At 37.2% G+C, this 24,567-nt stretch overlaps 1 protein-coding gene across 1 annotated transcript in view; it reads right to left on the bottom strand.

Annotated features, from left to right (window-relative positions):
* Positions 1 to 55: 55 nt before the first annotated feature.
* LOC110370436 (uncharacterized) overlaps positions 56 to 24,567 on the bottom strand; it is a 103,978-nt gene continuing 79,466 nt past the window's right edge. Inside the window, exons 2-9 of the mRNA XM_049847209.2 lie at positions 16,580 to 16,701; positions 9,750 to 9,951; positions 9,187 to 9,269; positions 6,850 to 6,979; positions 6,116 to 6,241; positions 5,892 to 6,007; positions 5,666 to 5,775; positions 56 to 5,501 (exon numbers count right to left, since the gene is read on the bottom strand). Coding sequence (XP_049703166.1) covers positions 4,483 to 5,501; positions 5,666 to 5,775; positions 5,892 to 6,007; positions 6,116 to 6,241; positions 6,850 to 6,979; positions 9,187 to 9,269; positions 9,750 to 9,951; positions 16,580 to 16,701 — 1,908 coding nt within the window. The 3' untranslated portion in view covers positions 56 to 4,482. The remainder of the gene's footprint in view (positions 5,502 to 5,665; positions 5,776 to 5,891; positions 6,008 to 6,115; positions 6,242 to 6,849; positions 6,980 to 9,186; positions 9,270 to 9,749; positions 9,952 to 16,579; positions 16,702 to 24,567) is intronic.

The following is a 24,567-nucleotide window of genomic DNA, read 5'->3' as shown; positions in this document are numbered from 1 at the left end:
CTTACCTAATTTAATAAATGAGTGAATAGGACAAACAAAAAAAAAGAAAACAGCATTTGAAACAAAATATATTTAATACGATCTTCCTTTTACAAATTCTCGTTCAGTAGGTGCCTCTCGGCTTCAACTATAACTATAATAAGTCTGGGCATGTAAATGACACAACCGTACAATAAAATGTTCTACATTAAACCGTTAGTGCCTTAAAAACAAGGAACGTTAGGAGCTATGTACACAAACCTATATACTTAACATTATGTGCACACGACCGATTATATTATTACCTATGATAATGATGCTTGATAGCTACTAACATTAATAGGCGTGAGTAATAAAATTATTGTCAGAAATAGGTACGGTGTTTATAGTTATACACCTAAGTGATAGTAACAAAGTCAATGTTGTATAATAACAAGAAATTGTACAATGTAAAACAATAATAAGCTATTAAGGATAACGCGTATTTTGTAACTAATATCTACTTAAAATGTTACTAAGTTCGAGAAGTTCTAGATACGGGACGCGATAAGTAGGTATTTAGGTAATCTTTCGCAGTGTAGAAACACGTCCGTTTTGGTATATATCTATGATACCTACTTTGAAAACAATCGTCGTTGTTGAAGACATTTTAAACATAACGACTCGTATTTTTTAATGATTAGGTAAAGAACCTTTGTTGGTATAACACTACTGAACAAAATTTATACTTGAAGGGAATTCCCCGTTGTTTTTGGAATAAAGGGCTTTCACTTCAAAGAAAAGTTTGAAAGGTTATCACAAGTATTTTGGGGACCAAAGATTGTATAAAAAGTAGCAATGTCTGAAATTGTCCTATTATAACTATTTATACATTAACTATTTATAGATAAAAGTACTAACGCTTCATTTTATTTTTCAAAACAGAACATGTTATAAATGGCGCTAAAACAAGAATGAGGGATAACGGCAGTGGCACAAATAATCATAATCGGTCGTGTGACATTCCTGTTAAAACCTAAATGTATAAAAATAACTAACCATTACCTACAATCTGTAACTGATATGCTTGTTGCGGTGTAACTTTGCCCCTTTGAAACCCCTTAAAGAAATCTGGCAACACTGATCCGAATTAGCGCTGAAACTTTTTTTTACATTAATTATTAGTTGAGAAAAGTTACACCTAAGGTGAAGTTTTTAACATTTTTATTTAATAAATAAAATATGAACTCATTTGCAATCAAAAGAATTGCGATTCAAGCTGCTAGTTAGCTGCAAAAAAAAAAAAAATCGAAAATTTCATTTTAGAAATGCTTCTTTGCCATAGATTTTATTACATTGAATTTTTTCTCTTCTTGTATCGTCAATAAATTGAATTCGACATTAAAAATGCAACAATTCGTTCGGAAATTCAACTGCTAGTTAACTATTAAATTGGCAGGAACACACGACACTTTTCCAAGCTGTTTCCAATTAAAAAATAGGTATATTTTTCTGTGCAGTTGTCGAGTTGAAGACTGCATTTGCTTTAATGATTTGCCGATTTTGCCTTGGCTATTGACCGATTTACACAATTTTCACGTAACAGATAGAATTTCAAACATTGGAAAATTTTGCAATGAAAGCTTCTGAAAATAATTTCATGTTACCTAGCATTTATCATCAATTGATTTTTATTGATTGCTTTCTAGCTTCAACTTTTTATACAAATTTATAACAATTAGTCTTATTCGCGATCTCAAGATGGTGTCTTTTACAATAGATTAACGCTATTTGACTACTATTGCACAAAGGAGACCGATTCATTATATATTTATTGATGGTGATTAGATAGGCTAATCAGATCAGTTCGTAGATATTAAATTGATCACTCGAGATAGCGAATAAGATAAATGAAAAAGAGAACATCAATTTACTTATTTATTCACATCACAATGATTTAAATTGAATCGAAATAACGCTAAAAATGCGTTATTCCCTTACATTTATAGTTAGGTACAGTTTGTTCTATGTTAACGCCATCCTATTTCGTTTTTGGCTGAGTATAACTACAAAAACGATTTCTGAATCGCCATTTAATCAGTGTCGATTCATTGATGTAATATGACAATTGTATATTACAATGAAATGGGCTTATCTAGTAAAATCGGCTAGGAAAACAATGGTATATATTTACAGCAATGATTTTAATAAGAACAAAATAGTTGGACTACAATGAAAGCTAACACTATTAAGACATGAGACGGTGTTATTATACACTAGACTACATAGTTGTTTCTTAGAGGGCCAATCGTAAGTGGCGCCATCTGTCCAGCATTTAAAATTAATAACATTTGTCTCATGGCTTATAGTACACTGTCTCTGACAGTTTGGCTGCAAAAAGCTGCTAAATATTTCCACTATCAGTCTTAGTGTCCAATTAGTGCCCATTGTTCACTTATAGGTCCCAAAAAGTGTACAAAATATGTACTTTTAGGACAATTGGGACATATGAGGGAGCAACGGGCGAAGTGTCGATAGAAATGCGACCATATCTAATAGCAACATTAGAATTTGTTCCATCTGTCAGTATGACACAATTTTCATCCTTTTGTCTATCCCGATAGAGTTTAAAATGGTGTGTACCGACAGATGGGACAACTGTACAAAGCATTTCTTCGTCTAATTATGGACGGACACGTAATTGCTCTTTCATTTACAAAATAATGAGTTTCAACACTAATTCGATATCCTGATGCTTGGCGGTCTTGGTTGACGATGTCGCCTCGTTCAGCCGGCTGGTTAAGTCATTTTATTATTGACAAATATTTTTTTATCAGTTTTCAATAGTTTTTTCGTGCTGAACGAAACACCACAGTGAACCAAGCTTGTGATTTTATAATTTGTTTATTTGAAATAATAGTTTTTGGCACTGACATGTAAACCGCATCCGCGGCTCAAGAATTTCACATTTTATCTCAACATTAAATATTTACACCATATATACCCTGAATTTAACAATATAACCATGATTTTAAAGTAAAATATACTATAAGATGACGATGATATTTAAATACACCATGTTAATACTGTATTTACAAAAATATGATATTAATATAACATTTTCGGTATTGCCTGCTATTTCATATTTTTAGCGTAATATCATAGAGAATTTACAGAATTTCTACTACATTGGTAGTAGTTAAAGTAACAGGCAATACAGAACATTTGTTTTTTCTATAGTTCGGTCTGATTTTTGACACATATTTGTACATTATATTTTGTTTAGAGGAAAGTGGAAGGTGAAATGAACGGAGGCTCATAGATGAAAGCCGAGAAAACCGTTTTATATGGCTACTATTCTTCAGATTACTGAAATTCCGTGATAACGGTAAGTACGTATCTCTTACTGGGTCAATTTATTATATTCTCAAAACTTTAATCTATGAATCGTCTAGTTCAATATGGGCGTACATTTAGGAAAAGAACGCATATAATCAGTCATCCTTTTGCTCTAAATGCACGTACGTTTGAAGCGTTCGTTCTCAAGTACATTTTATTAATTTATTCCATATATCTGGGTAAGTAGTTTACACCATTTTCTACTATTTAATACGACGGATTCCGACACATTGGCGCGTTTTAAAAGACTAGCAACGCACCACCAAGTTAGTGTTACTTTATATAATTTTAGGACGTATGTTGTCCGTATATTATGAGTATAGATATAATTTATGATGTAGGGTAAAGATAAATATAAAAAATGTATTTCAAAGTAAATAATAATTTTAAATAATAATATGACTTTGTCGAAGTTTAACGAAATATAGCGATTGAATCTTTGTATAGTTAAATTATAAATTAGCTCTTAAACGCAATCAGTATTGAACTGCTAACGTAACATATTAAGTTCAGTACTACCGTAGCCAACGCTTGTTTATTATGACAACTTAACTTTAAATTTTAAATTATGTACATACTTAAAGTAGCTGTAAACTGGCAAGTAATATTTAATACTGGAAACATAAAAATAAATTATAAAGTTATTGAAACATAACCTAAAATTAATTATTATTTACAGGTTGCAACACTGTATCTGATGTGTTAGCCAAACTAAAGTTCAGAACGCGACGACGGCTATAATATTTAGACTAAAAACGACTAAAAGGCCATCATAATATACGGATAGGCCACGTTATAAAGGACTATTCAACCACACATTGACTATATCACCGATAATTTCGACTAATCTCCTCTACAACCATTTTTGTAATCTCAAATTCCGCCTTTATTGCAAATATAAATAAAGTTCGAAGTTACAATCAGTCAAACGAACGCGAAGCAGGGTCGGTAGAGTCGCCGGCGGCTCGTCTGCATCATGCGGTCAGCACGGGTCACGTCAACGGTACGGCTGCCACCAATGTTCTGTCGCGTACTCACTGCTACGCGCTACGCCGCTGCATGCTACGTTGCTGCGCGCTACGCCGCGTTGCGCTAGGGCAGCAGGCGGCGCGCGGCGGCGGCGCGCTATGACTTCTTGTCGAACAGCGGCAGCTTGGAGCGCACGGCGCCGTCGCACACGCTGAGCCGCGCCCGCCGGCCCCCCCGCGGCCGCGCCCGCGAGCGCGAGCACGTGAACTCCGCGCCCTTGCGCTCGAAGTACTCCACGATCTTGCTGATCTGCAGCGAGCGCACGTGCCGCGGCAGCCGCTCCTCGCAGTACAGGCTGTCCGAGCCCGTCAGCGACGCCACGTCCTCCGAGCTGTCCGTGTACACGCTGGTGGTGGCGGCGGGCTCGTAGCGCGCGCAGCAGCACGACGCCAGGATGTGGTACTCGCACAGCCGCTCCGCCGAGCCGCCCGCCGCCGGCGCGTCGTCCGCGCGGCCGCACAGGAAGGGCGACGCGGCCTCGTCCCGCGCCCGCGCGTCCAGCGCCCGGTCGTACTGCAGCAGGCAGGCCGCGCACAGCCGCGCGCGCACCTCGCCCGGCGGCGCGGGCGCGGCCGGCGCGGCGGGCCGCCACCACCAGCAGCGGTGGCAGCCCACCAGCGAGCAGGGGCACACGCGGGCGCGGCCGCAGCGCGCGGGGCACAGCTCCTCGTTGGCCACGGAGAAGATGCCGCTCTCGCAGGAGGCGCGGCGGCGCAGCTCGTGGCCGGACGGCGTGCGCGTGGGCCGCGCGTCGAGCGAGCCGCGGCGCGACAGCGCGGGCGAGGACGGCAGCGAGGCGGCGCGCGCGTCGTCCGACAGGTCCAGCGCGCGCGACGCGGCGCGGGGCGGCGACGCCAGCTCGGCGCAGGACGCGGAGCCGGGGTGCGGCTCGAGGATCTTCTTGACGCCGCGGAAGGTGTCGAGCGCGCGGCGCGCGGGCGCGGGCGCGGCGTGCGCGTCGCGCAGCAGCATGATGTGCGCCAGGCGGTGCAGGCGCGGCAGGCGCGGCGCGGGGGGCGCGGCGCCGAGTGCCCACGCCGAGCGCGCGCCCGCCCGCGCGCCGCCCCACCCCGCCGCGCCCCACTCCAGCTCCGACAGCGAGCGCCGGTGCTGCACTGTGGACACAATCAAAATAACCTGTTAACAAATTTATATCTAACGGGAGCGTCAGCTAAGCCGATGGCAGACGGAAGAGCTCGAGCTGAAGTATCAACCGTGCCGACTTCGTTGGGATGGGAAATGCTACATCTACAAGTGTCCCCACGCAGTAGATACTCACGTTGTTCATGATCGTGATGGCGCGGACTGCCCTCGGAGCGGAAGCGCTGCGGCCGGCGCCACGCGTACAGTCCGGGACACGAGCGCGGACCCGACGAGTCCGCGTCCTCACTACAAATATTACGAAGGGTCACAACTTGCCAGAAAATAAATGGCCTCCAAAGAATTTATTAAAGCGACCGAAACGAACGCCATAAATGTCGTGCAAGTTCCCAGGGGATACGCACCTCTCATACTGGTTGTTGTTGGTGAGCGAGCCCCAGGCCGCGTCATCGAGGCTCTCCTTCACTTCAGCCAGCTTGTTCACTATTTCCGGGAATAGTGGACGAGCTTTTGGCTCATACTGCAATCAAAGCGAACATTTGGTTAGATTACTTATCCTACTTAAATGGCTGATTCTGCCTATGAAACGACATCACTGACGAAGATGTATAAAACAAGCGAGACTCACGATACAGCAGTTGAAGGTGAGCCTCAAGAAGTCAGGCACGGTGTCCTCGTCGCAGAGCTCCACGAACGCCATGTAGTTGAGGCCGAAGTTGTCCGTGCGCGGGAGCACGTCCGGGTCGGCGTCCACCTGACAAAACATAGACAAAATATTAACATCATCCATGTATATGTATGGTGACAGTACCAAACACATACTCATAAATTCAAATTTTGCCGCTAAACAGCCCTTTTTTAACGTCTGCAGCCTTTTTATCGTCCCACTGCTGGGCACAGGCCTCCTCTCACACAGAGAAGGATTGAGCATTAATCATTAAATGGTGATTTCAGACTTTATAGTCCAGGTTTCCTCAAGATGTTTTCCTTCACCTTTTTATCAGCCATTGGTGTCTAAGATATACTTAGAAAGGACATACAAACTTAGAAAAGTTGCATTGGTACTTGCCTGACCTGGAATCGAACCAACACCCTCATACTCATAACGTTTTTAACGGTTAAATTTACAAAAGAAGCCCCCAAAACGCCCGCCTTTCACCACGTGTTTTTTGAAACAATCCAGTAACAATCGTTTCACTTCTTTTTCGATGTAGTAGCGGGATTGTTTGAAAGAGTTACCGCCCATACATACATGGCGCATAAGCTTAAGAAGGAACATGGTGAGTTTTAGTCAGTAAGAGTCTGACACTCCGTCACGTTGCACCAAGTTTTCCCCAAAAAATGAGTATTTTGTAGACTTACCCTGGCGATAAGTTGGCACAGTATGATCCCGTAGGAGAATATGTCCGAGCGGTGGTCGTACCAGCGTCCGCGGAGGCACTCGGGAGACATCCACCACGGTGAACCCACGCTCGGCAGCCGGTAGCCGTTCCTGGGGATAATATACAATTTCTTATGTTAAATATACGAAATATAGGGGTACCGACTATGATGTGCACTTAACAGGTGCCAGTTTCAAGGGAAAATAACGGTGTTTGTAATGACTCATTGAGCAACTGTCAACTACGCTATATAGAAAACGGTTAGACTGTAAGTATTTCAACTGACGATTTTACCATCATCTGCTTGGACTTTTCCCAACGAAAATGTATGATTTTGTATATTTGTACCTATATTTAAAGTGCGTGAAGTCTTCTTCGGACGAGGAAAGAGAAAATTGCAAGCAATAAAATATATTAATGAATTTCCAATCATGTCAAGGGGAACTCCGTTAGTCATTACGACCATTGCTCATTCTGCAATTTCCATGGCAAGATTTTATAGTGAGTTATAAATGTATGACGGTACTTATCGACGGACAAACACGCGAAATTGCGTGTAACACCCGAAGCGTGCCCAAGACAGCGTATGACAACTTAATTGTGAAATATATTGTATTTTTGTCACTTCGTATGTGTAGTAATTGGTATTATTTACGTAATATGCTGTGTTTCGTTTTAATTAATTATTGTTTAGTTTAATGAGGCTCGTTTACAGTTCTCGTCGTCAAGAATCAACTGAAGCATACTAATTAGTATATTAGTCTATGACTGAAGTCAGTAATTTGACGTCTCGCGCGGCAAAGTTTTGTTCATACAAAACTATAGTGAAGTTGCTAGGAGCTAACTTTAAAACCAAGCTACTGATGAATAGAATTTACTTCAAATTGTTGTAGGACTCTCTATTTTCGTCAAATTACTCTCAAAAAACAGTCCTAAAACCGCGGTACCTAAATAATATTTTCATGCAATCAAGGAATACGTAAAACACAAATAAAAGTAAGACGTGCGTGTCTACTCACATTACAGTGCATGCGTGTACGCACGCACGCACACATCGATAGATCGCTTACAAGGCGCAATTACCACACGAAGCTACTCCTTCCTCAATTGCAAGAAATATGTCTTTATCTTTACCTAAGTGGAAAAAATCGCGTGACTACACTGAGATGTTTTAGAGATAGCTTATCCTTAGTAGCTGTTATTACAATATTTTCAATTGTCTGTCTGTTTGTAACGCTATATTAAAACCGCTCGCATGGATGCTATAACCAACCACCAAAAATATACACCAAGGATTGAATTTTACGATAGACAAACCAAACGACAGAATAAAATTGACACTATTTCTATCCATATCTTTCACACAAAAGTATAGAACACTACGGTTCCTAACTTCCTATAAACCAGAGGATCAGTCAATCAACCCAGCTTACCGGCCACAAGCCTCTCCGAAAGAGAGAAGGCTCGTAATTGGTATAATCTGAGACCAGTATCAGTACAATCCTTCATTAATTGGTTTGTGTTCTAAAGCTCAGATGCCAACGGGAGCAAATGATTTTTTCAACAGCATTTGTAAAGTGAAAAGTAATATTCGTATTTTTAATAGTTGAAGAAAAGGGTGTCAGGAGTGTCAGTTGATGGCGTGAAAAGCCGTTTTCCCGCGGTTTCACCCTCGTCCTGGGGAGAATTATTACTGTACCGGGATAAAATATAGCCTATGTTATTCATCTTTCATTATTCCTTGTTCGGGGATACTGTAGCTGATTATATTTCTGTGTATGGGCGACGTTTATTTAACACCTGAATTAAGGTTAACATCAACTGCCAAGCGAAGCAAGCATTGATATTGTAATATCTATCATAACGTAACACAGAACTGCCCTCTATCGATATATAATCGAATAATCGATTGTTCACGGTTTCACATCTCCTGTCCCGCTAGACCTTAATGAAGTGCGTTGCCGTGACTGCGAATTGGAGTACGTAACTAATTAAAGACCCCATGATACCCGTAATGACTTTATATTCGATTCGGAACGGGTTTATGGTTTGAGATCACGAATTTCGGAATGTTTTGTTCTTGGTATAGGAGTAATGTTCCATGGAAATCATGTTCTGCTGGTCCAAGATTTACCTAATTGTAGAAGTTTTTTTTTGATTTTTTTCCGTTTCATCTGCGTCCTAAGACAATTTATTCAATCAAACTCAGAAACTGGAAATGGCTAAACCGATGCCTTTTCCAGTTTATAGGACGTCATAAAACAAAAACGACAAAAAAAAATTGCTTATTTACACAAAGTATACAAGTAATACTTACGGATGAGGTATTTTGGCTGCAAGGCCGAAGTCAGCAACGACGGCCATATAGTCGCCTTCTCCGTACTTTCTTAATAATACATTCTGAAAATACAAAATTATGACGCGGTTAATTCAAATCTTCGTACAAAGTGCACGCAGAATTATTTTGGTTTCTGCATTTCCTGCATGATTCACAAAATCGGTGAAAATCAAAACATCCAAAAGAATATTTCAGTCATTACGTAGGATGTATGGAGGCAACTAAATTAAGTAGAAAAAATAATCTAAGACAGGCAAAAGACGCGTTTGCAGGTATTGTTCCAAAAGTTTTGCCATAACCTTTGGAACACAAAGGGCTGAAGAAGGAGCATGGGAGTGTTATTCAGTGTAGTCTTGACCCCATTCTCTTCTATCTAGAGCGGAAGGAATCGTTTGATATTTCCCCTTATTTAAAAAAGAGTAGGATACTAAAAAAATCAAAAGAAAAAAAAATGAAAAGCCAAAACAAAATAAGTATCAGACCAACGGAAATTCAAGTTTACGAAGGATCTTTTTTGGTTAATAAGATACTGAAATATTTACCTTAGTAGTAAGATCCCTATGGAAGACACCGAGGGAGTGTAGGTACATCATGCCTTCAGCCACATCAGCTGCGAGGGAGACCCTGAGGGCTTGAGGGAGAGGCTCCGGCGGCTCGCTGAGGATCAGCTGTTCAAGGGAACCGCCCTCCATGTACTCCGTGAGAGCGTGAAGCTGGCCTTCGTGAACACATACGCCCATGAAGCTGTGGATGAGAGAGAATATTCATTAGAGATTATTGTTTAAAGATGGGTTCTAGTTAAGGACGTATTTCGCTTGCTCTTATCCTATATTATTTAGCAGCATGTCCTATCCACAATCATCAAATATCTAAAAATCTTTTTGGTTATATTGTCTGCTGTGTAGATTACCTGGATATTTGGCCGTTTTTTATTTCTGGGTAATGTACACAGAGAATAACGTTTTGAATAAAATACTACTAACAGCACTAAACTGTTGCTGCAAGAGAAAATTTAGTCTGTAAGCGCTGTGGCCTAGTCTCAATTTCATAAGCTATAAATCAGCAATTAGAGAGGAAAGATAATATATCTGTAAGTGAGAATACGTATCTAATCCCATTAATTTCAGTATGTACCCGTTTAAGTTTCACCGCATAGCTATAGAAAATGAACGTTATTAATTGTATTGATTTAAATCACTCGATAGACAGAAACGATTATTGCCGACGTATGTGAAAACCACATTCAATGGGGGAAAGTGAACCTATTCATACAATACAAAAAGAGACTTGCATGTGCCATGAAAACCGTGGAAAGCGTACAGAATGTACTACTTAGCACCAGAGAAGCGCCCATTGAGGTGCACCCGTAATCAACTGACGATTGATTGCATCATTGTTATGTTTACAAATGAGGGCATTACAAAAAATGCCTCCCGATTAATGCATGACTTGCCTTTGACCCGATGTGTAATCTAGTTTTAATTTTGTAATCGTAACACAAGATGCATTCCTTTAAAAGTCTCCCACGCGAAATATCAAGGGCGATGCACACAGATGATTAGAAATCGGATTATGATAATAAAGTGTGTGCACAATGAGCGTCGCGCGAGTATGGTCTCGAAAGTAATTGGGAAAAGATTGGAGATGCCACAATAATGATTCCCAGTGATGCGGCCACAATAGATGGTCTCATTGACGCCGGCTATCAACCTGCCGTACATTCAACTGAACAAATAGATGTGATCTCATTTGAAATAGTCAGCACAAATATGGTAGAACTGATTATAGACGAGACACACTTGAACTTGAAACACTGTTGAAATATATTCATGAGCGCGACAGCCACAACTAATTTTTCCTCAGGTCACATCTACATAACACATCATTATTATGCTGATTGTGACATTAAAGGAGTGACGTGACTGGCTATGATATGTTAGCAGACAAAAATACTAATCAAAATGCAGAGACATGCTTCTCATATGTTGTTCTATTCTATACACAATTTTCCTTCGTCTGTGACGTCAATTTCGAAACACGAGAGCCGGAGCACAAACAAACAACGACAGTTGCAAAACCAAAATATGAAAATCACACTGTTACGAGGTGATTATCTTATTGATCATGATCACGCAATGAGACAGATGTCAAGGCTTCACCGAGTAATCATCTTTTAATCAATGTAAATTGCCAATTAAAAACTTGGCGTGCAAAGATACAAAAGGGGGCTTAATTATAATGAAACTCTCATTGATAATAAGATAAGGTCAAAAAACATCAACAATCGGGAGAAAGCTAGTCTATTATTCCTAGGAAGCGGTATTTACAGGCACGCAATAAGAACGCAAGAGTTAAAGTTAATTGACACTTTTAGTTTGTTTAATGTTGGTTATCGTCGTAAATTACAGATGATCATCGCAGGCGCGGTCGCGGCGCAACTTGCTCAACCGTTAATCATGTGGCTTTTAGTGCCTTTGTATAATTCGACGTTTGAATCTTCTTCACAGATTTCTTCATTCGTGTACTTGGTATTGTGGACTATGGTTTGATATTTAAACGAATTTACTTCTAAATGTATGCTATGCCAGTTGATGTGAAACTAAAAAGAGCAGCTAAAACACAGCTGCGCTAGATGGATGAGAAAAAAAAGTAAGACAAACAATCGGAACAGTGCAAGCATTGTTTTTATTTCCGAAGATAAGCGAGCAGGAAATGGGCGAAATGGGGGACAGTGGGTGCCATTGTTTGGTTCATCGTTTCCATTTCGTAATATATTATGCAAACTAAATTCAGGCTAACAACAAATAAGAAATGTCGTTCGCAAAATGTCATATTAAAAACAATGAGAACCAAAAAACTGCCAGAGAATAGGTACGTATGTACAAGATATCAGGAAGTGACTTGGTACGTGTGAATTAAATGTATTGTATGAATTCTGAAAACAATACGTGTTTGACTTACAAATAGTCGAATATTAAAATATTTGGAATATAAATGTCAACTTGTGTTACAAGACATACAATGTTGTTTGAGTTCTTATTGCATCCTAGAAATAAGGCAATCATTCGTTTTGAAATGGGGTTGAAGTAATGACAATAAATAATAATCTAATCCATGACTTCTCGTGTCGACTGCATTAGGTCCTCACGGGCTCTATAGAAAAAGGTATATTGTTTCATGCATACTTTTAAGTTAGACATTTCTTTCTTTAGAAATTGTCACTTAGCACATTTTTCTTTAATAATTCATATAGCAAGTCGCGGAAGGGGATCAGATATATTTTCAATGTTTCTATATCAATAAAAAGTTTAAGTAAACACAATAAAAGTTAACGCAGCTCCCTGTAGATGACGGAACGTATAGCGATCAGGCCTCAGTTGTTTGGTCAACAAACAGGGGACAAAGGGCCAGACGAATTTGTGTGGCGATCGCAACCGGCAAGGGTTTCGCACCATTCACAAACAATGGTTTAATGTGCTTACTTGGGTATTCATGAAAAATATCAAATATTTTTTTAGTAGGCACACAGTTCTGAAATTGTTTTGATTTTTGGGCACGCTGCAGTCAAACGAAACCGTATAAAGCATTAATAATTATCACGATTTTTAAAGCATTGTATAAAGTAATGTAAATTGTATAAGTTAATGAATTTGGGATTCTGTAATAGTAAAGCGATGTTTGTTTCATGGCTGTTGGTAATCAAAATTATATCAGCGAGGGTCTGGCACAGCAGATGTCACCATTTACTAAAATTTTCGGACAGGGAGGGACAGGGAAATTTTGGGACAAAGAGACATGGAAATGGTTGTTATAATTTTATTTTTGCCATCGTTGGAGACACTTTCATATACAAATAAGTCGAACTAAGAGCCATATAACATTTTGTTGACCTTTCCATAAATTTCTTCGCCATGATTCATATTCACACTTAAGAGGAGAAATTTTAAAAATGTGTTAATTCTCTCAATAGGTTCTTTAATGCAATTCACACTTGTCTTGTAAGGCTTAAAGCCATCGATAGTATGCCAACCGCAATACGGTATCTGGCATCAATACCATTTATGTAGGCAAACTGTAAAATGCTATTATATGGGGAAATGTGTTATGATATAAAGGAAGTGTTATATGTTAGTAATACGGGGGCTAATTTCTCAATGTTTAAAGATCGACTCGGCTTGTATTATAACAGATAATTAATCTTTTTTCAACGTGAATGAGACTTGCAGCAACGGAAAACGTGAAAAATGAGGAAGAATCAGAGAATATACTCTTTGTTTTACTTAACAGCGTGTTTGTACCCGCATATGACGCGCATGCTAAGAATGATCACAATTATAAAGATGTAGTGCATTGCCGTAATAAAGAAATATATTTGTTTGCATACCGTCTGAAGGTTGGAAAGAAGTTTCATAAAATAATCAACTGTGGTAAAGCTAAATCAACTAATAAAACAAACGCTCGCCATAAAGCTAATAAAACAACATACCACGCACTCACGCTTAGTTGCTCCAAAAAAATATAACTTTGTTGGAAACCGAGTAATTAAACTGTTTGCGAATATTTTGGCAAGCGCGTTTACTTTACGAGAGAAATAATAATCGTAAACAGTCTCAATTGGTGTGGTCACAAAGTGTCTTATAAAAACAGTGGCTACAAAAGATTCACACTTATTACGTTCTCGTTTCCTTGCCAGAACGCTTAAAATCAAGGTGATCTGGCTTTATCTGTCTGGACGTGTGATTCCTTATGATTTTTACGCCATCCTGTATTTATGTTATGTGTTGCGATGTTATCTTCCTTGGCAGGACAAAGTGTTTGTATCTTGTGAGAGTTATGGCTTCCTTGGCGTGAACATATTGACTGTACTGTCTTGTATTGGAAATATCGGGATACACGGATTTTCTTGTGAATGTTTATTTTTCGGCTGTTGGTCCTTTACACACTTCAAGGATTTGTCTGGCTTGAGAAAATGAAAAAAATTCCAACAATTTTCTACCGTATTGTATCTCCGTTGAATGAAGTTAGACATAACTTGCACGATATTATAAACAGATGATGTATACGTTTTCCACGCATTCCCAGACGACACGACTTTTGCCTTAGTGTATGAAAATAAATGCATTCATACACATTTGTCGAAAGATGATATGAATGAATGAATGAAGAAGAAAGAGTATTGTAGCCATAAAACTCCATGCAGAGATTTTTGGTTGAAAAGGCCCGTTGTTGTTTGTAGGGACAAAGAAGTTCCCATATAATAGTTGCCGGGTTAAATATAGCTATGTTTCAATAATCCTGCGGCCAGACATATGATCTGCTGACGTCATTGGTATAATTAGTTACAAAGACGTTCCTTGTTCGATGTCACGAGAGAAGGAGGTTCGAGCTCAACCTTGGTCCGAGTCTGGAATTTAATGTAAACTTTATTTTGGGATTTCCAAAATCACATGAATATTTCATTTATTAAGTTAATAATAATGAGACCGCAAACGTTGATAATAAAGTGTTGAAACAGACTTTAAATGTTAATTAATGTGCAGTTTTAAATAACAATTCTAATTCTGTTTTCATGGATACAAATGCAATCAGTTTGTAAAGGTCTCCAGTAGTTCTTAATAGCTACTTAGAAGACGCTAATGATGTATTTAATGATTACTGATCTTTTCGGCCTTGCTCCCCATCGCTCGTACTTGATACTATTAACCTTTACAGATATATGGTAATGTCAATAGGTATTTAGTAACTAGTTTCACTTTTGTAACCCACAAAGAAATTGTGTCACCCGTAAAGGAAGTTGACGTTAAATGGGAAACCTTTGTAGATATTTTAGTAGACGTAAAAGGAACCTTAATGCAATTGCTGGGGATTGGCATGGAAATAAATTAATGACACTTTAGTGCTTAGGGAGAGTTCACCCTTCCATTAAGGAAGTTTTAAGAGCCAGGATGTTTTACTTTTTTTTAACAAGGAGGTTAAAATAAACCTGATTTTTAATCTTCTGTCTATTTTTGCGGATAATGATGAATTATATGATATAGGCTTGCATATTTCTAAAGATTTTTGAAAACGGGTTATTTTTGACCAAGAGCCTGTATGTAAAAACAAGTACGTATATAAAATAATAACATGTTTGTCCTTTTTATCACCAATCCTTGAGCCACGTGTGGCTACTGCGTAATATAAAATGGGACATAAAACAAATTAAATTAAAGTATGCAAATATATTTTATCGTTATCATTTTCGCTCGATTTCATTCGGACTATAATGTAGGAAACATCATAAATCACTTGAATACTTGAATGCTACACTAGACTTCTGTTATCTGGCTTTGCTTGGATATATACGTTTGTATAGAGGTTGGATCATTTAGGGCAATCTATTAAAGGATGATTTATAGATGGTTTAAAAGATTTAGTCGCTGGGAGATGTATTGGATTGCCTGCGGAATTTATGAATCAATAGCCTCCCGCCCCGGCTTATATACTATAGAATAATGACACAAATATTCTTCTTGGTTTACTCTGTCTATTGGTGAAAACCATATTAAAATCCGTTGCGTTATTTAGGAGATCTAATCTAACCAATAGAAATAGACTCGATTTTATACGTTAGAAGGATGAGGAAGGAAGACATGACATGAGTTCAAAGGAGGTTACAACACATTAGATTGATGGCCAGAATTTTTGGTGTTCCAAAGAAAACACATAATTCCCGTTTCTCACACTGCATTTGAATAATGCATGAAATTGAAGTAGTGCAGTGGGGCAATAAATTCGTTAGACAAAGAACTCCACAAACATGTTTCTTTGGTTACGCTCCGCTTCTCGCCACCCTCTTGGCCGTTATATTTTATATTCTTTTGGAGCCCAAATATTTGTCACGTTACAGCAAACGATGCCTCAACGAACAAACAAATTCTGTTGTCTCACAAAATGTGATATTTTATATATTGTTGTAATAATATATTTTGTCTGATTTACGACTAAAACGTTTCCGGAGTTCTGCAATTAACATTTAATAATGCATAATTTGACTCGAGATGTTTGAATAAAATTAATATTTCGTCTCAAAATTAATTAGAGGGACCTTGAAATTTAGAAGCGCCCGCGCCTTAAGATTCTTTTTCCTTATCATTTTAAAATAACTTAGCTTTAATTACTCTCGTTTACAAAACAAGGACGACTTTTTTAACTTAAAATTTCAACGTTAGTCCAACAAGATTAGCTCTGGCCAGAATCAAACATGCTTGCAAACTTGAATAGTTATTTATACTAAATGCAGAGTACCTTTAGACTTTATCATCTTAGAAACTGCTATGCTATCGTACTAGGATAGAACGAAGCTTGGAACTTAAGGAAGGTTATCACTTACCCGAGTATATTAGGATGTTTTAGTTTGTTCATGAGCTGCACTTCTCGTAACATATTGGGCCTGTTGGCGCGCTGCTGGTTCATTTTCAGCACCATTACTTTACCGGAGGTCTTGTTCGTTACCTGAAACGATACAATATAAGTTTAGATGTACAGTAAATATTTTTCGGATATTATCGTCAGGTTTATCGCGGAAATCAGGCTACATTTATTTTATAGGATATAAGTCATTATACCTCGACTTAGTTTCTTCTAATAATTTTGATATAAGGTCACATTATTGAGTCTATAGAATCACTATTGTTGAAAAGGGCAATCTCAGAATTGAATATTGAGTCCTCAGTTGGATTCCCGAACCAAGAGGCGATGTTGGAGTTTTGCATTATGTGACGTCCTACGACTCTACAAATTCTAGCCTTTCTGATGCCCGTATTTCAAAATCTTCAATACTAAAATAGCTCTAAAACATGTACACGCAAAATTACTATACGATACTATTCCATCTATACTTAACTCAGTATCTAAGCTATAACCCATTACTTATCATCAAACTCCCATCCCATACCGTAGTGTACAAACAAGCCATAAATTTGCCATCGCTTACAATCCCAGGAGTACATTTATGACGTCATTAATGTTCTAGCCAATTATCTAGGCAGACAGCGATCGTGACGTCGTTTGCGAAAACCATCAAGTCTTTAAGTGAAAATTAGGAGCTGATTAGATTTTATGTCACTCGTTAGAGACGGGGGAGTGTTTATAAGGAGACCTTGTTAAGAGGTACCTACATGTTTTTAGTAATAGGTAAGGTTTACTTCTGTTTTTCTTCTTATATGAAATTAAATAGTGCATAAATTAGTTTCCACGGCTTTGGTTGCGTTATAAAAAAGGCATCTGATCATCTAATCTATTTGAATGACTTCTTTTCGTTGCTATCTCTTCAAACATATTTATAGGCAAATAAAATATCATCGAGGTAAACCATCACCATTAATTCTGCACCAAGAAGGTCTATTTCCAACAAAGATTTTCTTCACTATAAAATCATCGATATAAAACATTATCCCATCAAAAACATTAAATGTAAAAAAAGCCAATCCTCTACGCAGTTCCTCCACCGTAAAAAGTTTTGAGATCGCATAGAAGCCAAGTCCTGTTCAACTTTAATTGTAATAATAAATCAACATTTTGTGACTATATCAATTAAATCGTTTTGTTCACATTACAATAATATTGACTTGGCCATGAGCACAATAAACTACAAATATAATACAGCATATCTTGGAGAGGTGAAAGTCAAACATGGAGTTTAATATCACAGAATTAAATACATTTAGTTTATTCAATCGTTACTAAATGACAGTCAGTATCATCCATCACTGAACTGCACATGTACTATGGCGGATGTTTAGTCCATGGTGATCTCAAATTCTAAGTCTTTTAAGTCCTTGTCTAAGTTCTTCAGTGCATAATCAGTCCAATCGTAAAATCATGTCCATATAGAATTTTAAGAGCGACTTTTAACTTGTGCTCATGGCCAAGACAATATTATTGTAATATGAACAAAACTATTTAATTGATGTAGTCACAAAATGTTGATTTATTATTACAATTAAAGTTGAACAGGACTTGGCTTCTATGCGATCTCAAAACTTTTTACGGTGGAGGAACTGCGTAGAGGATTGGCTTTTTTTACATTTAATGTTTTTGATGGGATCTAATTTATTTTTTGTAGGTCTCTTTCTTCTCTAAGTATCTCTTTCTTCTATAGTATATAACAAATTAAATTAACTTACATGCAACTAACTAAATATATAACAAACTAAATATGTACACCTAAAGTAGCACGTAAACAACATTTTTTTAAAATAAACTAATAATTTTCGAAATTGACGAATTTTTGAATCAAATATCTTTTAGAACAAAAGAGATTTATTTCAGAGGTAGATGGCGCTATCACATGTAATTATTTGATTTTTTTTTGTATGGCATCTCGCAGTTCAGCCTAGGAGGCCGTGTACTGCTTAACCGGACTTTTGTTTTTTATTATTTTTTTTTTTAAAGTACTACTTATACTAAGCTATGTAACGAAACCATAGCGCGATTTAGACCAGGACAACGCTATCTATCGAGCGAGCATGCAGTATGTATCGCACTGCATTAATATGAAAGATTTTATCATTGTTCATTTCATTTTAACCTAGCTTTTTTATTCATATGTATGTATATTTAATACATAATAACAATATACCACACTACGTAACAATAAAACAAATAGTAACATTTTGTACATAAATAAATAACAAAGTTATCAATGCAGTCAAAATTCATACACAATGTTCTTGAAAAACCGCAAATATAAATTTGTTTCCTATTTTTTTATTAAGTTTTAAGGTTTTTATAATTTTCCCTTTATATGTAGCCAGTAACCTATCTTGGTGCCAAATTTGAAGGTTCTAAGTTTGCTAGAAGTACCTTAGACTTTTGATGATCGGTCAGTGAGTGAGTCAGTGACAAAATGGTGTAACTTTGATCGCTCATAATTAGTAAACTATTTATTCAAATGTCTTGTAATTTTGAGACTGAGCTTGTTCTAATACTTACTCTTGGTCATCGAAAACCTAAACTCATAGCTTTGTTCACATGGAAGTTACAGGGGGCTGAAATAGCCGCGAAACGCTTCGAGAAAAGATGGTACGGCCGTGCCCGCATTGCTCGAGTCTTGGCTGGGGCACTGCCGTGCCCTCAGATATAAAATCAATTACCATCTAACAACATTCTCACTTTTCACACATTAATCGAGACGGTAGATTCAGCATCACTATCAGTATATCGTAAACAATGCAAGTGTTTGTATGTATGTAGGCTGTTTCGTGCTGCAATCTAGATTGGGTTTCTAGTTTTCTAGACTGCCGTTCGAATACACCGTAACGTGTGCGATACGATGGCGTGTCTGTGACTCCGTATAATATGCTCGTTAATGTTAGTGGAGAAAATTGTGTCAGTCTTCTGTGTGCTACGAAAGGTATATTTAAGGCCACAGAAAAGGCGGTACTGAGTATAAGGCAATTTTGTTTGGCAGTTGTACCTACATTAAATACTCTTTTATGTCATATCGGGTAAATAAAAAGGTTGAAGAACTGTTAACTGTATGACCGTAGCCAATCAATTAAAATACTTAATAAAGTCTTCAGCGAATCTGAAAAATTTCCTACCCATTTTTAAACGCCTTCCCAAAAAGGAGGACGTTATTTGGCTGTAATTTACATGAGGATATTGAAGAATGTCATGGAAGATACCCAGATACTTCCAAAAACAGTTTCAATTGGTCATGTAGTAGTATGTAATAAGTGCATAGTATGTAATAGAGCGCTTATCATTATCTATGCGTACTTGTATTAATCTAGATAACGGTCACGTGCCTGTAAATAGATGATGTTTGCTCTATTTAGTCAATATTGAAGAATTTCAAGGTAAAAGATAATTTACTAGACAATATTTTATTTTCATAGTCTATGTCAAACTAAATATCAATGGATCAGAGTGTAAAGCATCTTTTGTTGGATGCATTTTTTTGCACAGGTACATATTTTATATGCATTGTTTGGGCAGAGTTTAAAAACTGATGATTATTGTACTGTTACTTGCAAGATGATGCCAGACATAGAAGTTTAATCACAGTATGAAACATGATAGAAAGCGCCGACCATACAAGTTGGGGCTAGGACCAAAGGATAATGATGACGATTACGTACTGTGAAATAACTTAGCCACTAGCAAGGGTCAAAGAATAATGGCTCATGTATAGGTAGGGCCACATAATCAAATATAATTGTAGTGCTAATAAGCACAAACCGTTTATTAGATATGAACCTAGATGTGAACCCAAGTTGACGTGACCGACATGGAGGTAATAAGCGTATAATTATATTTACTCTTTTATAAAAATAAGATAACTGGACTCACAAGAACAATTATTTCCTTGAAAAGAAAATCATTATAAGTTTGATATAAAGTAGCCTAGAAACATGCAGGTGAGATTCGATCTATGAAATAAGAAAAGTTCACGTCTGGTTATGAATTTGAGAAAATCCGATCTGCTAAGGAAAAGTTTAATAAGTAGCAGTAAAACTTTTCAAGGCTTGCGATTGGTGCAAAGTCATAAACGGTCGACTGAAAAATATCGGTATAGAACATTTAAGGTTAAATTCTACGCTGATAAGATTTGAAGTGTAAAAGCCCAATTTTAAGCCTGCCTACATTTTTACAAAGATTCGGGTCTTTTAAGGGGTTGGTTTAAGAGTCCATCCATTAGGTAAAATTATAAAATAAAAATTGGGCAGTATCGTGACAATAACGTTACAATTACAAGCCTACATAACTCGCCACACTTTCTCTACTAGATTAGTCATCATCACATTTGAAGAATAGTTTTTCCACAAACACAACATATTTCCCACACAAGGAAAGCGTTTGTCGGTTTGTTGGCAAGAAAACGCACCATCATTTAGCGTCCCCTACGGTTATGGCGAAGTAACTGTAAGACATTAAATAACCATTTATTTTGTGTCAACTATATACAGGAGTATACGTGGTTATTTCCTTTCCATTTAGATGGTTTATGATAGGAAAGTATAACTTTGAGGGTTCGTTTTGTTGCTTTGTATGGTTTTTGAGGTAGTCGTCTACGGAGTTATGAGGTATTTTCGTAAACTTTTTTATCAAACACAAGGATGATATTTGGAGTATATGTAATAGGCATAAGGACACTTTGCTTGAAACTGTAACAAACATGATAGTATATTTTTGTGCAGGTAAGAATCATGGCCCTATGTAAGTACAAGTAGGTACATACGTATAGTTTACATAAATATGTAAGTTTTATCTACAGATCCGATTAAATCTGAGGGCACGGCAGTGCCCCAGCCAAGACTCGAGCAAAGCGGGCACGGCCGTACCATCTTTTCTCGAAGCGTTTCGCGGCTATTTCAGCCCCCTGTATCTTCCATGTGAACAAAGCTAGGAGTTTAGGTTTTCGATGACCAAGAGTAAGTATTAGAACAAGCTCAGTCCCAAAATTACAAGAAATTTGAATAAATAGTTTACGAGTTATGAGCGATCAAAGTTACACCATTTTGTCACTGACTCACTCACTGACCGATCATCAAAAGTCTAAGGTACTTCTAGCAAACTTAGAACCTTCAAATTTGGCACCAAGATAGGTTATTAGCTACATATAAAGGAAAAATTATAAAAACCTTAAAACTTAATAAAAAAATAGGAAACAAATTTATATTTGCGGTTTTTCAAGAACATTGTGTATGAATTTTGACTGCATTGATAACTTTGTTATTTATTTATGTACAAAATGATACTATTTGTTTTATTGTTACGTAGTGTGGTATATTGTTATTATGTATTAAATATACATACATATGAATAAAAAAGCTAGGTTAAAATAAAATGAATAATGATAAAATCTTTCATATTATTTTAATGCAGTGCGATAAATACTGCATGCTCGCTCGATAGATGGCGTTGTCCTGGTCTAAATCGCGCTACGGTTTTTAGTTAAAAAAAAAAACAAATAATTTCATGTGATAGCGCCATCTACCTCTGAAATAAATCTCTTTTATTCTAAAAGATATTCGATTAAAAAATTCGACAATTTCGAAATTGTTTAATTTATTTAATTAAAATGTTGTTTACGTGCTAGTTTAGGTCTACATACTTAGTTTGTTATATATTTAGTTAGTTGCATGTAAGTTAATTTAATTTGTTATATACTTAGAGAAGAAGGAGACCTACAAAAAATAAATTAGATCCCACCAAAAACATTAAATGTAAAAAAAGCCAATCCTCTACGCAATTCCTCCACCGTAAAAAGTTTTGAGATCGCATAGAAGCCAAGTCCTGTTCAACTTTATTTGTAATAATAAATCAATATTTTGTGACTATATCAATAGTTTTGTTCACATTACAATAATATTGTCTTGGCCATGAGCACACGTTAATAGTCGCTCCCTGAAATAATGTGTAAATACCATTGAATTGATACCTTCTATATGGACATGATTTTACGATTGGACTGATTGGAATTTGAGATCACCATGGACCAAACATGCGCCATAGTAAATGTGCAGTTCATGATTTTGGATGATACTGACTGTCGGTCATTTAGTAACTGATTTGAAATTGAAAAAACTAAAAGTATTTAATTCTGTGATATTAAACTTCATGATTGACTTTCACCTCTCCAAGATATGCTGTATTATATTTGTAGTTTATTGTGCTCATGGCCAAGTCAATATTATTAAAAAGTGAACGAAACTATTGATATGGTCACAATATATTGATTTATTATTACAAATAAAGTTGAACAGGACTTGGCTTCTATGCGATCTCAAAACTTTTTACGGTGGAGGAATTGCGTAGAGGATTGGCTTTTTTTACATTTAATGTTTTTGGTGGGATAACATTTCATAATAAGATTAACGGCTTAACTCATCAAAAAAAGCTTATAATAAATAACAAGGTGATCGTAATTATTCAATGATTTCTAAGAATCCTTTAATTATTATTAGATATGAAAATGCAAATGAGCCTATAATTGGAAGTCTCTATTCTACATTTTTCGATTAATTGGGGATTAATAAGATTACCGGCCGGTTTCTAGGAATTGGTCCTTCAAGGTAGCAGATAGCAATATTTTTGTGTAAATACGAAGGTTTCTACCAAAATTGTAGATAAGGCACATAAAACAATGCAATATCACATACTTGGCCTTTTGAACACACAGAATTTCCCAATGCGATTTTAGAGAAGAATTGCCTGAAAAACTCCAAAATTACCTACACAAATAAACAAAAAAGGTTGATACCTATCAGGAACTAATTCACTACGCTTGTTTATTTACTTTAAGGATTGGTCACCGCGAAAGTTCAGTTGACAAAATTATACACGACCTCATATTCTATAAACATAACCTGAAGTGTTTGTAAACAAAACATATGAAGGTAAACATTTAAGTGGTCAGTTGTATGAAGGAAACCGTTGCTATGTTCGAAGTTATAATAACAGTGGTCGTCATATATCACAATATTGCTGCTGCTTATCGTAAATTTGCCTTAGTAACGGTTTAATTTAGTCTAGCTGATTCTGTAAACTTAGCCCTTTTTTGGCCTACTGTTGGGAAAAGCTCTCATTTATTTCTATAAATATTGAGATTCCCTCAGTCTCTCCGTTTTCAATTCTCAATTCTCTTCTGTGGTAAATTGTCTGTACAGATTTAGAACACTATTTTCTTACACACAGATTGGGCCCAGGAGACGAATCTATAAAGGCGAAGGAGGTAGTTCTCTCAGGATGCGTATCAATCTGCGGGAATCTTGTATCTGTTATTTAAAGGTGATACTAAACTCAGTATTAACACACACAGTCTGCAAGTTTCGCTAGATACCCAACGGTTTTTGCGAGAAAGAGTATTAAACATTCATCTATCATCACCAACTTTCGCATTTATACTATTATGTAGGATAGTACGATACTACAAAAGGTAGGAGAGATATCACAACAAAAACCAGAGTTTTTACTTATTATCAACTCGTGGTAACTACTCTACACACCCGGATAAGAAGTAACCTATAGCCTTTCTTGATAAATCGGCTATCTAACACTGAAGTAATATTTCAATTTGGTCCATCAGTTTCTGCGATTAGCGCATATACTCTTCAGCTTTATAATATTAAATTAATGTAGCTACAGATATATGGCTTATTTCGTCAAGGTGTTAATTAGAGGTCCTAATGTCACGGCGATGTTTGTTCACTGCGTTTGATTTCGAAATCTCACATTTAAGTATGTCGTATGTTGTCAGGTAGGCTGTCTTTGTATTGATGAATGAATTTACAAGGTGTGAAAGATGAAATAGCTGGAAATTATGAGATGATGTCAGACGTAGAAGTATGGAAAAAGAAACGGGTTGCGTCA

The sequence above is a fragment of the Helicoverpa armigera genome, chromosome 4 (assembly GCF_030705265.1).
Source record: "Helicoverpa armigera isolate CAAS_96S chromosome 4, ASM3070526v1, whole genome shotgun sequence".
In the NCBI taxonomy this organism is placed as follows: Eukaryota; Metazoa; Arthropoda; class Insecta; order Lepidoptera; family Noctuidae; genus Helicoverpa; species Helicoverpa armigera.
The sequence above is the reverse complement of the archived record's forward strand: the minus strand, read 5'-3'. Positions and strand labels throughout refer to the sequence as shown.